This window comes from Canis lupus, chromosome 32, assembly GCF_048164855.1.
Source record: "Canis lupus baileyi chromosome 32, mCanLup2.hap1, whole genome shotgun sequence".
In the NCBI taxonomy this organism is placed as follows: Eukaryota; Metazoa; Chordata; class Mammalia; order Carnivora; family Canidae; genus Canis; species Canis lupus.
In genome coordinates, this window is record NC_132869.1 from 31,659,483 (window position 1) to 31,673,980 (window position 14,498).

A 14,498-nucleotide genomic window follows, 5' to 3' on the forward strand; every position below is an offset into this window, starting at 1 on the left:
ATACAATTTCAAGGTACCTTTCAGAACTTGTTGTCTTAGATTTGGTCTTCAGGGCTAAGTACTTTTCCCTGCAGCTGCCACAGAGCAGGTAGTATGGATTTCCACTCCCACATTCACCACCAAACCAGCCATCCACGTAGGAGCCATTGCTGCGATAGCCCTGGCGGTTTGCACTGCGCCCACAGCCAGGGTGGTTTCTCTTCATGTGCTGATTGAAGCTGACGACGCTGCATTCACATAGTTCACACACCACCACTTCTTCCCTGTCTTCAGACTCACAAACATGCTGCACAAAATTTCATATCAAATTATTAGTCAATTTAACATAAAATTAAGAAGAGGAAAATATATATTTATATAGCAATGACTTTTGTTTACATATGCTGGAATTTTTGCAGGATGTTCATTAATGTTACACAACAAATTCCTTGCAAATCAGAATTTAGATCTCATGATCTGAAGGTATTCTTTGCCCTTTCTCAATCTAATAAGTTATAATAAAGGTAACTCACTATCCTACGAAGAAGAGTTAATAAAAATGACATTTAGCCCTATCTCAAATGACTTTTAAAAAAATCCTTCTAGTAAAACTACCTTTCATCTGGTCATAACATGCATATCTATTACCTGAATTTCTAAGAAGGGATTTGGATTCATTTATCTTATTAACTTAATATAGTAGGTGCTCCTTTCTGTAAGACCTAGATTCATGACGTTTTCAGTCTCCCTGCTACCAAAGCATAATGCTAAACAATGAAAACATACAAACCCACCATGTACCCTGCCCCTGGAGGGAGGTAAGTTATAAAACCTAGGTGGTACTGGTTCTTAGAATGAGGCATTATAGTGATTAAATGGAACCTATGAAGGAGAAGAGCATGCATTCAGATAGCAAGTCGAGCACAGCAGCCATGTTCTATACCCAGCAGAGCTGACTAGGACCTGGTGTAATGTACTTCTGATATTAAAATCAAATATTACCATAATATGGCTCTATCCATCTAGTCTGGGGAGAGAAGCAATAAAATCGCACAGAGAAAGCAAGAGAGATTTTTTTCTTAGTAGTTTGTAGATATCAAAGTAACTTCAAGTGTTAGAGCCCCAAACTTTAGATGAGATGTAAGACTTTTCAGAGTGTAACAACTCTAGGCAAGGCTATTGTTAATAAGCTGTATGAACAGGAGGGCAGGAAAATAAGTCAGAGCAGCCCCCGCTGCAATCACACACACCCAGGTAGGCCAATCCAGTACCTCTGGGATCCACATTCCCAGAATATCATTGTCACTGGTCAGGTCTTGTCCAAACATAGCTTCCATCGCTTCATCATCAAGATCAATTTCCAATTCCTCATCTAAATTAAAGTCATACAACGCCCCTGGGTCTTGCTGCAAAGATATTCCTTCTCTCCGACTTTGATTCCTGTGGGCCTGCACAGAGCGGTATAACCCCGCTCAGAACAAAACAAAAAAGGCATTTTATTTGCATGTATAAAGTAATTCTGAATATTCCGCCAGTTCTTCTTTTTTTTTTATTTTATTTTATTTTTTTTTATTTTGCCAGTTCTTAACTGCCATACACGCAGGTAAGAGCCTAGCTCAGCTGATTTACTGGACTCCAACCATAAACATAAAATTTTACCTATCACATGTGTTTCCTCTTCTGTAAAATGGGTAAGAGCACTCATACCTCAAAGGGCTGTTAATAGGTTTAAATAAAATAATCCATGTAAAATTCTTTATAATGTAATACAGAAAAACACTCATAAATATGGGCTGTTTATTATTCTTTTTTTTTAATTTTTATTTATTTATGATAGTCACAGAGAGAGAGAGAGAGAGAGGCAGAGACACAGGCAGAGGGAGAAGCAGGCTCCATGCACCAGGAGCCCGACGTGGGATTCGATCCTGGTCTCCAGGATCGCGCCCTGGGCCAAAGGCAGGCGCTAAACCGCTGCGCCACCCAGGGATCCCTGTTTATTATTCTTTTAGGTTTTTTTTTTTTTTTTAAATTAGTCCCTTTCATTATATATTAACTGTAGATTCTATATTTTCTAGCTCAGTCTCAACTCCTCTGTTGCCATAAATAATTGAAAAATTATTTTGGAAAATATGTTCCCTATAAATTACACTTCATACATCTAGAGCATAATCCTGGAAGTATTTTACTAAAGTAACAATGGAATTTCTTTTTGCTTATTGAGGGCCTTACCTAGTAGACTAGCCCTAAGGCCCTGAGCACATCAGAAAATCCCGTGCCTACTTTGGCACAGTGTCCTTTTCAGTTCCTTCTCACTATTAATGTTAAATTTTAAACATGCATCTTCACTTTTTAAAGTATAAATTGCTTGACGGCAAAGAGAGTATTTACAAAAAATCTCAGTATTTACAAGTAACCAGTATAGACTTTTGTACCCAGAGGAAGCTTAAAAATAAATCTATAAACATATGCTGTGATTTCTTTGCAAAATTATGTAAATAGGTAGAAAAATGCAAAAAGTTGCTCTGTTATTGTGGAGGAATTGAGTGCTTAGTAGGATTAGTTTATAACTTCTTTAATGTTGCTTTCACACTGACCTTAAAAGACAAACTATATGACTTCTAGCAACAGAAGGATGTGAAACATTAATTACCTGCTCTTGCTAGCAATGTGCGAGCAGCTAAATCAAACTTGTGCCTTCTTGTTACAGCTGAGCGACCCCTAGCTGGCGGTCCACTTCCAGAAGCTGCATTCTCTGTATGGTCCAGATTATCAGGGCTACAAGTGCAAATTAGAAAGCAACACAAATTTGTAAGTACTATAAATATAAATGGAAAGCACAGGCACAAGCTGGCTTATGGTATTGCTTTGTCCTCCAAATATTACCAAGAATAGAATATATTTACAAAAAAACAAACATATTTGTCCTTGGTAAAGCTCCTAAAATATAAATGTCATATTGCCCTAAGCAGTAATTTTATCTATTTTTTAAACTTTTTAAAATTTTTTTAAATAGGCTGTATGCCCAATATAAAACTTGAACTCATGACCCCAAGATCAAGAGTTATATGCTCCACTGATTGAGCCAGCCAGGCGCCCCTATTTGATTTTAAATTATGCCAACAAGGAAATGATGCCTACTGTATGTTCAAATCCAAATAAAAATCAATAGTCTTAACTAAATTCTAAATGATCAAATATTTAAAATTTGAAATGATTGAGAATTCCTGCCTCCGAGAAACATATTTCAAAATAACTTATGCAAATATCCCCTGAGTCTGTCAGAAAAAGACTGCCTATTACAGAAGATACAAGGCTTGTTAACCAATGACTTTATGGGCTACAATGAAGAATGAAGACAAAGTTGTAAGAAGTACTAAAGGGGAAAGATTTTAGTTAAAAACTGTATTTTAGTACATCTCATCTTAGGCTATGCATTATCACAGAATTCTATTTACAATTTAAAAAATAGTGTATTGTACTGGATATTAAAGACTAATAAATAAGAGATGAAAATATAAATCTATATTAAGAAAAGATTTAAAAGTCTATTTCTACAGACTGCATTAAACCAATGTCCAATTGGGGGAGTGGCAGACAGAGGGAGAGGGAGAAGCAGGTCCCTTAACACGTTAATCAAGGAGCCTGATCCCAGTACCCTGGGATCATGACCTGAACTGAAGGCAGATGTTTAACCAAATGAGCCACTTGGGCACCCTTCAAACATCCATCTTTACATTTATGTCTAGTTATCAACTTTACACACCATTAGAAGCATCTATGAAGGGGAAAAAATGGGACCTTTGGAAGCACCATTTATACCACATAAAACAGAAATACAGAAATTGGAATGCTCACCTTTCACTAAAGCCTTCTTCCATTTCAGCAGCATCAGCTGATGGTATGTCTCCTGGTGACTGCAAATAACAGGGCTCATTTGACTTCCCACCACTGCCTAGGACTGCTGCTCCGTGCCTTGAGTCTGCTGTGCTACCTGACTGGGGCTCCTCCTCATCCTCATGCCCAGGGTGCTCTATCATCCACATGGCAAGGACAGTGATGTTCTGGGCATCAGCCTCTCCTCGAGCACCTGAACAGGAGAAAGACCAAAGTATGATTTGAAGCAACATAATTAGTTATTCATGGTATCACTTTAACAGTGTCTGCTATGATGTCCCTGTAACTGAATCTGCTGCTAAAAAGTTTTATGATCTCTTAAAAAATATTATCACCCTCAATAATATCAGGCTTCTCACATCCACATATACTGATATGTAAAAACTTATCCTACCTGTGGCTTCCATGGCTTTGGCAATCTGCCGGAGGGAGAACCCCATTTCCAGCAAGGGTACTGCAATTGCTGGAGGAGGTGGAGAAGTTGAAAGTCTACTGCTGGGGTCTGACAAGGCTGAGACAAAAGAGAGAATAAAAGCCTGTATCACTACATATCATGAGTAAAAAGTGTCCTTATACTTATGTAAGTACCCAATTTCTTAATACTGTCCAAATTTAATGAAATTTTTTTCCTATTAAAAATTTGTTGGGTATTTGGGTGGCTTAGTCAGTTAAGTGTCCAACTGTTGATTTCTGTTCAGGCCATGATTAACCTGTGATTAAGTTAGAGCTAATATGATTATGTTACAACTTTTTAAGGTTTTTCATAAAGCTAACAAAATAAAACTGCTAAAAATGTTAAATATTTATTTTGAAATACTTTCTTACTTAAAAAATTTCAAACAACAGAAATTTGCAAGCATAGTACAAAAGAATTCTTTTACCACTGAACCACTAAAAAGTAAGTAAGTAGGAGACATGATGCTCCAACTTCCCTTATACTCCAACATATTAACTCCTACAAATAAGGACACTGTTCTGCATAACACACCATCAAAGTCAGGAAATTAACAATGTCAACATCTAAACCAGATCATCCCATTCTAGTTTTATCGGAAGTCTTGATAACGTTATTTACAGCAAAGGATCCAATCCAGGATCATCCTTGCACTTAGTTTTCATATCTCTTCAGTCTCCTTCAATCATTTTGATACTTTGAAGATTACAGACCAGTTGTATGATAGGAAGTCTCTCAATTTGGGTTTGTCTGATGTCTCTTCATGATTAGATCCAGGTTGTGCTTTTTGGCAGAGGTACCACAAAAGCAATGTTGCCTTCTACTCACTGCATTTTATTAGATGGTACATGATTTCAATTTGTTACATTACTGGTGATGCTAACTTTGATCACTTGAGTTAAGGTGGTATCTGCCAGGTTTCTGCAGTATAAAAGTATTCTTACCCCTTGTAATAAATATTTGTTGGGAGGAACTATGAGAATATATAAATATCCCATTCCTCACCAAAGTTAGACTCAGTAGCATCCATTACTGTTTACTGGCTGAATTAATTATTGTTATGATGATGGCTGACAAATGAGGATTTTTTTCTAATTCTATCATTGCTTTCAGGTATATCAGTCTCCTTTCTCCATTAGTATAGGGTTACAGATTCTCATTGTATTCATGGGTTATTATATGTTTCTATAATTATGACAATTTTGATGCTCCAAACATTCCAGATTTGGCTTCTGGAAGTCCCTTCAATCTGGTTTCTATATCCTTGAGGCATGTGTCCATCATTCTGAGTACTTTATCATTTTCTGGCACGAGCTATTCCAAGTTCATCTCATACTTAACCCTTAAATCAACCATTTCTGCCAGGAGACCAGAGTTCCCTTTTAGTAGAGAATGGTAAAAAGAATACAGGATCTTGGCACTTGGTGTGCTTACTGCTACTAAAGCATCACTGTTCCTGGGCCCCCTCGGTGGACAGTGCTGATAGAAGCCCTCTGTACCCTGGATGGCCCTGATCCTTGGTGCTGAGCTATGTGGACTCCAATACCCTAAGCCAGGCCACTCCCACAGACAAAAGTTTCCTTCACTCCAGTCTGACTGATACTCCCAATCTGGACCACTATCCTGTTGGCATGAAAGCCTACCTACCTTGGCTCCCTTAATGTTTTTGAATTGAATTAGGAAGGAAAGAAGAAGGAAGCAGGGAGAGTGACAATTATCAGTTTTGCTTAAAACATGTTACTACTGGGGCACCTGGGTGGCTCAGTGGTTGAGCATCTGCCTTTGGCTCAGGTTGTGATCCCGGGGTCCTGACATTGAGTCTCACATTAGGTTCCCAGCACAGGGAGCCTGATCCTCCTCTGCCCATGTCTCTGCCTCTCTGTGTGTGTGTGTGTCTCTCTCATGAATAAATAAATAAAATCTTAAAAAAAAAGTCACTACTGCTACAGTGGTTTTAGTCCTGATACATCTGATGGACTTCTACTTCTAGCCATGATGGATTAAGACAGACTGGATTTATCTTCACCTTAACAACTAAAAGAAGAGATGAAATATATCAAATGATGGTCTGTAGACACTGGACAACAGGCTGTATAGGACAGTGATCCTGAGAGATGGAAATCAAATTAGGCAATGTGTAAGACTGACTCAGCCTGTTTCCTGGAGAGAATTTCCAAGCTGCAGTTCAGGAAGGGCAAGTTCAAGCTAAATTCAGTAGTCTCTTTGAATTGAGGAGACAAAAGTAGAGAATTCAAGGTTGCTAGTATTCACAGGGTAGAATACCAGAAAGCAGAGAGCTGTATGGAAAGAAGAAAGCTGCACTGAAAGCAAACTCCAGAAATGTGCAGAGGGTCTTACTTTTTCTTTCCTTCAAGTCTTCAGCTGATGCTAATGCAGCAGCTATCCAGAGCTAGGGAAAGAATCACCCAGAAATAGCAGGCAGAACAATCCCTGGAGCTCACACAAGGTTGGAAGAATTTGTTACCACAAGCTGGAAAGAAAAACTTCAGTAATACATGTGTCACTGGATAAAATACTAAGTAAGGTATTGATTCAGTGGTGGGGAAAAATTCAGCCAAGCTAAAGGCTGTCCGGTCTTTCCTAACAAAGCTTAAAAAAGAAGCCTTGAGAGATTCAAATTATTTCCAAGTAATTTAACTGTATCCTATCCTAACAAAGCTAAAATATATTTAAATAATTACAAGCTATCCAGCCCCCAATAAGGTAAAATTCACAATGTCTAGTGTCTAATAAAAAATCACCAAACATAAAAAAAAAAACAAGAAAATACAATTCAAAATGAGTAGAAAAACTAGTCAATAGAAACAGACCTAGAAATTAGATAAATGATAAGTAGAAAAGGATACGAAAACAGGTGTAATGTTGCTGGTCATTATTTCTGGGCTCCATATTTGAAAGTTCATCTACTCATTAAAGTTCATTTTTAAATCCAAAATCAATACTCATGATACTTCCAGTGTCATTTACATGCACACAGTGACAAAAACATTTCCGTTTCCTAATACATTTGTTCCCAGCTGAGACAGAACAGGTGATGCTCTACATTTTTGTTTTACAGAGACTGTAAACAAGTCTCTTTTTCATAGTCTATTTAGTGTTCCATGTTATTTTTTTTTTAATTTTTATTTATTTATGATAGTTACAGAGAGAGAGAGGCAGAGACACAGGCAGAGGGAGAAGCAGGCTCCATGCACCGGGAGCCCGATGTGGGATTCGATCCCGGGTCTCCAGGATCGCGCCCTGGGCCAAAGGCAGGCGCCAAACCGCTGCGCCACCCAGGGATCCCTAGTGTTCCATGTTATATACTTGCGCCTTTTGTTGGTGATTTCACTGTTTAAAATGGCCTCCAAGCATAGTGCTGAAATACTATCTAGTATTTATTTCTATGTCCAAGAAGGCTGTATGGAATATGCCTTACATAGAAAATATATGTGTCATATAAATTTCATTCAGGCATGAGTTATGGTGCTCTTGGTCATGAGTTCAATGTTAATGAATCAACAATATATATTAAATATAATGTCTTTAAGTAGAAACACAAATAAAACAAGGTTATATATCAGTTGACAAATTGTGACCAGAAGTTCACAGAAACCTAGCCCTGTATTTTCCTTAGGAGCAATGGTTCAGTTTTCACTAGTTCAGTGTTCATATACTTTATAGACCATCTATTCAAACAATGAGAACTGTTATTCCATGTATTTGATACGGCAGAGAAAAGATGAAGCAGGTTAAAAAAACAAAGATTTAAAAAAAAAAAAACCTACACTGAACTGCTAGTTATGAAAACAACAATGTCTGAATGGAAAAATACACTGGATGGGATTATGAGCAAATTAGACACTGCAAAAGAAAAGATTAATGAAAAAAAAAAAAGAAAGAAAAGATTAATGACCAGAAGACACAACAAAAACTACAAAAAATGGAAACATACAGAAAAAAGACATTACAAAATAAAAGCATCAGTGATCTGTGGGACAATCTCCAGTTTGTGGGACAAACTCCAAGCATAAGAAAACTGAAGAAAGCTACATCAGGGCAGGTCACAATCAAATTGCTTAAGCCCAGTGATAAAACAAAACAAAACAAAACAAAACAAAACAAAAATTTAAGGCACCCAGAGAAAAAGGCACATTATGTCAAGATTTGAATGATAGAAAACTTATCATTGGAAACAATGCAAGATGGTAGAGGATCTTAAAGTACTGAAAGGAAAACACTGTCAATCTAGAATTCTGTACCCAGTGAAAATATTTTTTAAAAATGAAGGTAAAATAAACTCTTTCAGATATTTAAGAGCCAAAAGAATCCATCACTAGCAGACCATTACAAGAAATATTAAAGGGAAAGCAGAAAGAAGTGATACCACATGAAAATCTGGATCTACATAAAGTAATAAAGTCTCTCAGAACTTGTAATTATGTGGGTAAATATAAAATACTTTAGTTTTCAAACCTCTTGAAGAGATGACTGGCTATTTACAGTAAAAATAATAACAATGTAGTGGTGCTGGGTGGCTCAGTCAGTTAGGTGTCTGATTCTTGATTTTAACTCAGGTCATGATCTCAGGGTTGTGAGATCAAGCCCTGCATCAGACTCCAAGCTCAGTGGGGAATCTGCTTGAGATTCCCTCTGTCCCTCTCCCTCTTCCCTGACCCAGCCTCTAAAAATAAATAAATAAATCTTTAAAAAAATAATAACAATGTATTAAAGTTCAAAGACTGAGAAAGGAAAGGAAATAAAAGCATACCACTGTCAGTTTTGTGGTTTTTTTAAAAATACACATGAAGTGGTATAACATTACTTGAAGGTAGCCTATGATAATTAAACATATATAATATACATTTGAAAGTAAACTCTAAAAATGCCATATAAAGTATAGCTAACAAGCCAACAAAGGAGATAAAATGAAATAATAAAAATATTAATTTAATCAAAGAAGGTAGAATCAGAGGAAAAAAAGAACAAAAAAGTGGATGTCACAAAGAGACAGATGACAAATTTAAACACAACCACCAATTATCACATTAAATGTGGTCTAAACATACCAATTAAAAGGCATAGGATATCAGGGTGGATTAAAAAGCATGATCCCTACCTTCCCCAAAAAGCAAGACCCAACAATAGGCTACTTTTAAGAAACCTATTTTAAATATAAAGACACAAAATGGTTAAAGGTAAAATGATGGGAGAAGACATATCATCCGAACAATAATTTGAAAAAATAAGAAGTGGCTATATTTATATCAGATAAAGCATATTTAAGGGCAAAGAATATTACTAGGGATAAAGAGAGTCATTTCATAATGATAAAGATATCAATTCATTAAGAAGAAATAAGAATCTTAAATATTTATGTACCTAAAGAGAGTTTTAAAATTCATGAAACAAAAACTAATAAATGAAAGGGGAAAGAAACAAATCCACAATTACAGTCAGAGATTTCAATACTACTCTATTAATAATTGTTAGAGTAAGTAGATCAAATATCAGTAAAGACAAAGAAGACCTGGACAAAGTAATCAACTACCTTGACCTAATCAAAAATTTACAGAACACTCCACTCAACAACAGCATAATATACATTTTTTCCAAGTACACATGGAATATTTATCAAAACAGACCATATTCTGGGCCATAAAATAAGTCTCAACAAATTTAAAAGAATTCAAATTATACAAGGTATGTTCTCTGATAAACAATGAAATTAAAATAGAAATCAGTAAGAGAGACATCTGGAAAATTCCTAAATATTTAGAAACAAGATAACACTTCCAAATGATCCAAATTGTCAAAGAAGATATCCATGGTAAATGAGAAAGTACTTTAAACTGAATGAAAATGAAAACATAGTATCTCAAAATGTGTGGGTTGCATCAAAAGCAATGTTTAAGGGACGCCTGGATGGCTCAGTGGTTGAGCATCTGCCTTCGGCTCAGGGCATGATCCCAGGGTTCTGGGATCAAGTCCTACATCAGGCTCCCCTTGGCAAGCCTGCTTCTCCCTCTGCCTATGTCTCTGCTTCTCTCTCTCTCTGTCTTTCATGAATAAATAAATAAAATCTTTAAAAAAAAAAAAAAGCAATGCTTAAGGGAAATTCACAGTACTAAAAATGCCTATGTTAGAAAATAAGAAGGTTCTGATATGACTGATGTAGATAGAGTACACTATTTCTCTCCCAAGTAGCCAAAATTCAATCTACAGCTTCAAAACAGAGAAGACGGTTTAGTTTGATAAGACAAATCCCTCCTTAATTAAAATCACTGCTTTTTCCTTCAATAAGACAAAATACAATGTCCAAGTTACCAAGTTCCACATATCAGGAATGCTAAGAGGTTTAGGTGTCATAGTGCATGACAGCACACACACCTGTGCGGTTTGCTGGCCTTGCGGACTGGGAATCAGGAGAAGTTAAGCTTTGCCTCCTTCCTACTTCATCAGAAGGAGAAGTTGGCAACGATGATATTGGAGGAGTCTGTGCACGACGTGTGGGAAGTACAGTGGTTGTTGGGTAACTGGAAAACATTTGCCTTTAAGAAAACAACAATGGTTAACATTAAAATCCAATTAGAAAATAATATATACATCAGAGTCCTCTTACAGAAGAATATTCAACCTGGAAAACTATCTAAGTTAGCTATAGTTTAATGGAGAGGGAAGAAAGACTCCCAACAATTTTAATAATCATTATCTAATAGGATACTTTTTACTATAAAAGTAGTAATACCGTATTATTTGTTCAGCAAAATACCAGCAACATAGCAGGTGGGGGGAATACAGCAATTAGCAAAATGATTTTAACAAATCCCTGCCTTCATGGAGCTTTCCTTCTACTATAATACCAAGATGACAATAGTATTTTGGTAGGTATACAGTAGTTAGAGAATAAACACTTTAAAATAGCTAACTTACACTTACTTCAAATATAAATTTACTAGCTAGCCATGAAATTATTCCCATGAATAAAGCAATAGTCTATAGGTAAATTATGGAAAGATAACTGCCCAGGCACCCAACACAACTGAAAACAGCATATGAATGGTAATGCCAGCTGTCGAGAGGGGAAAGGCAAAAGAGAGGCAGCCCTCTCATGTTGAGAAGGCAGACATGACTAAAAAATAAGGTCCAAGAAGATCTTCACTATTTACTCTTGAGATTTGTCCAATAAAACTAATAAGTTTTTAAGCATCAAAAAAGCACTGTCTAGGGCAGCTCCAGTGGCTCAGTGGTTTAGCGCCACCTTCAGCCGAGGGCCTGATCCTGAACACCAGGGATCGAGTCCCATGTCGGGCTCCCTGCATGGAGCCTGCTTCTCCCTCTGCTTGTATCTCTCTCTCTCTCTCTCTCTCTCTCTCTGTATATAATGAATAAATAAATAAAATCTTAAAAAAAAAAAAGTACTGTCTACCCAGTTGAATAACTGATACAACGATATTCACAGAGGGGGCAATTGTTCCTTGATTTTTCTAATGTTAAATGATGTTTAGCCAAGAAGAGACAACTGCAGCTCTAATATGGTCCCAGCCAACAGCAGGTAAATAAAGACTAAGAGGAAACGAGGAGTCACAAGGTCTGTGAAGGCCTGTGAGAACAAGGGAATGTTATTTTACTGGTGAATCCCACCCTTACACTGCACAGCTTAGAAGGTAACAAGGATTAAAAACCATATTAGAATATCCTATTATTCCTCTTTTCCTCCTTTCTTGAACAGAAGCCTCCTGGAACTGTTACTCAAGTGAGAGAGCTACAATGTATGAGGACTAGGCAATGGTAGTTGTCAGGATGAGTACTCCTGCCCAAGACCAGAGCAGTAACTCTCAGTGTGTGGGCTAAGGACAACTGCATCAGAATCACTGGGGACCCTTAATTCAAATGCAAACCGTGTGCCCCACCAGACCTACTGAATGAGACTACAGGGTGATACAGCCAGAGCTTTAAAAAGCCTCCCAGGTGGCTCCTGTGAACACCAAAACATGAGAAGCATTATGCTAATAGCCCCCCTCTCTCTTCTACTGTCAGTATACACACTGGGAATAATAATATCTGTCAATTAAGGGAATGGGGGGAAAAAAATTAAGGGAATGGGGGAAATAAAGAAGAAAAAGGGAGACTAACTATTCTACTGCCCTTTATTTCACTTAAGCCCTAGTTAAGGGAGCTCACAAAACAGTCTCTTCCTAATGATTTTTCTCTCAAAAATGTTCATTTTGTGTATATACCTGGCAAACTGAAGCAAAAAGAAACTTAAACATCATTTGGAATATACAAACCTACTAAAATAAAGTTGGTTGAAGGAGTATCAAAGACATGTTCTTTCATTTGAGTAGACTTATCTTACAATAAGAATAAAAATATAATTAAGAAATTATTCTTAAAAGGGAATTAACCTGAGAAAATGATTTTCATGGAAGTGAGCTCTATCTCAAGGCTCTAATATTAAATACAAGCATTTACTTTTTGAGGAAAAAAATAATCAAAAGCCTAGCCAGGAGAAAAAAAAAGATTATTATAAGGAGATAGACTGCTAGAGTCTCTGATTGTCAGCAGCATGGGCAATAGATCTGGGACCACCACTAAACTGGTCGTGAGACTTTGGGCAAGTTATTAAATTTCTGAGGGACATTCCCAACTTCAGCAAAATGGGTTTGACTCTATGATCTCTTAAGTTCCTTCTAGCTCTAGCTCTAGAATGCTTTTAGACGGGCACACTATTCATAAGAGAGTGATCATGTGTTCAGAACCACAGGCATCAATATGGCAGGTGTTAAAGGTCAACTTCCCTACCTGAGAAGACTAAGTGGCATCACTCCTGGGGATTCAGATGCAGGTACTGTTTCTGTGTCAGTGACTGGAGTGGTCGCAGTTGTGGTGTCCTCCAATGAGCTGCTCATAAAGGAAGTTGTGCTTGAGGCTGATGGGCTAGTGGTAACTGGCGTCTGTGCCTGCTGGGCTTGGTCATTTTCTTCAGCTTGTTGATCAATCTCTATAAACCACAATAAATATTTAAAAAGCAGTAAGGATTTGTTGCTTCACAAGTGACATGTGAATGGAAAACTCTTAACTTTTAAGTTGGAAAGTTTCTAAATATATTTCATAAGCACCAATTTCTATGAATATTTTAATATTCATACATACATACATTCTTGTATTCACTACTGTAGCCATTATTATCGACTCTAAAGATAATAAGGTAACAAACTTTCATAATTATTCATTTTTTAGAGAAGGTTCTCTTAAAAAAATTCTCTTTTGCTTGTAAGATTTTGACTAGAGCTTCTCTAAAGATATTTAATCATTAAAACTGTGTTTCCTTAGCACTTTGATTTTGATACCTATCTTTAGTCTTTAAACATGCAAAGATAAAGACATGTAAATACAAATAATACAAGTAAATACAAAAAAATCTAGACAGAAACCCCATGCTCTAAACAGGGCAATGCCTCACAAAACAAACTACTTCCAAGAGTTTAAAAAAAGTAATTAAAATGTCTAAGAGCTAACAAAGTATTTATAAATTTTTCTTATCTGGTAAGGAAGCTTACAAATAAACATAATATCAAGACAGCAGTGGGGCGCCTGGGTGGCTCAGTCAGTTCAGTGTTCAACTCTTGACTTTGGCTCAGGGTCATGATCTTAGTGAGATCAAGCCCCCCTGCCCCCCATCATGCTCCTTGCTCAGCAGGGAGTTGGCTTCCCCTCTCCCTCTGCCTCCCCACTACCCTTCCACCCCCACTTACTCTCCTTTCTCCATAATAAAATCTTAAAAAAAAAAAGATAGCAGTTGCCACAAAGATAACTAAATCTATTAGAGTTGCTAAATGGCCACATACCTTCCTAATCATGATCTTAATACTCCTATTTATATACAACATACACTTCTCTCTGCATATTTACTGTCTAAGCTATAAATGGAAGAAAGGGAGCAGGGGAAAAGGGAAGGAAGGAGGCAGAGGAAGGGAAGAAAGAAAAAAAAGAACCGAAGTTCCACAAAGGCAAAGGATTTTGTTTTGTTCAGTCCTAGCTCCCCAGAAATAAGAAGAGTACCTGGTACATAACAGACACTTAATAAACACTTACTAAATATATCTCATTTTTATCTCATAATTCATATTATCCCCAAAGGTGAAGATAAAGGATAAAATAAGGGTTT

The 14,498-nt window shown here is 36.9% G+C and overlaps 1 protein-coding gene across 12 annotated transcripts in view; it reads right to left on the reverse strand.

Annotated features, from left to right (window-relative positions):
- The window catches only part of HERC1 (HECT and RLD domain containing E3 ubiquitin protein ligase family member 1), a 183,669-nt gene that overhangs the window by 42,438 nt on the left and 126,733 nt on the right, over positions 1 to 14,498 (reverse strand). For 10 of the 12 annotated variants that reach the window (XM_072809039.1, XM_072809037.1, XM_072809030.1 and 7 more), the window contains exons 39-45: positions 13,133 to 13,331; positions 10,718 to 10,878; positions 4,268 to 4,384; positions 3,835 to 4,066; positions 2,630 to 2,754; positions 1,230 to 1,450; positions 14 to 286 (exon numbers count right to left, since the gene is read on the reverse strand). In XM_072809039.1, the coding sequence (XP_072665140.1) occupies positions 14 to 286; positions 1,230 to 1,450; positions 2,630 to 2,754; positions 3,835 to 4,066; positions 4,268 to 4,384; positions 10,718 to 10,878; positions 13,133 to 13,331 (1,328 nt within the window). The remainder of the gene's footprint in view (positions 1 to 13; positions 287 to 1,229; positions 1,451 to 2,629; positions 2,755 to 3,834; positions 4,067 to 4,267; positions 4,385 to 10,717; positions 10,879 to 13,132; positions 13,332 to 14,498) is intronic. The other 2 variants (XM_072809041.1, XM_072809034.1) reach the window with 2 other exon arrangements.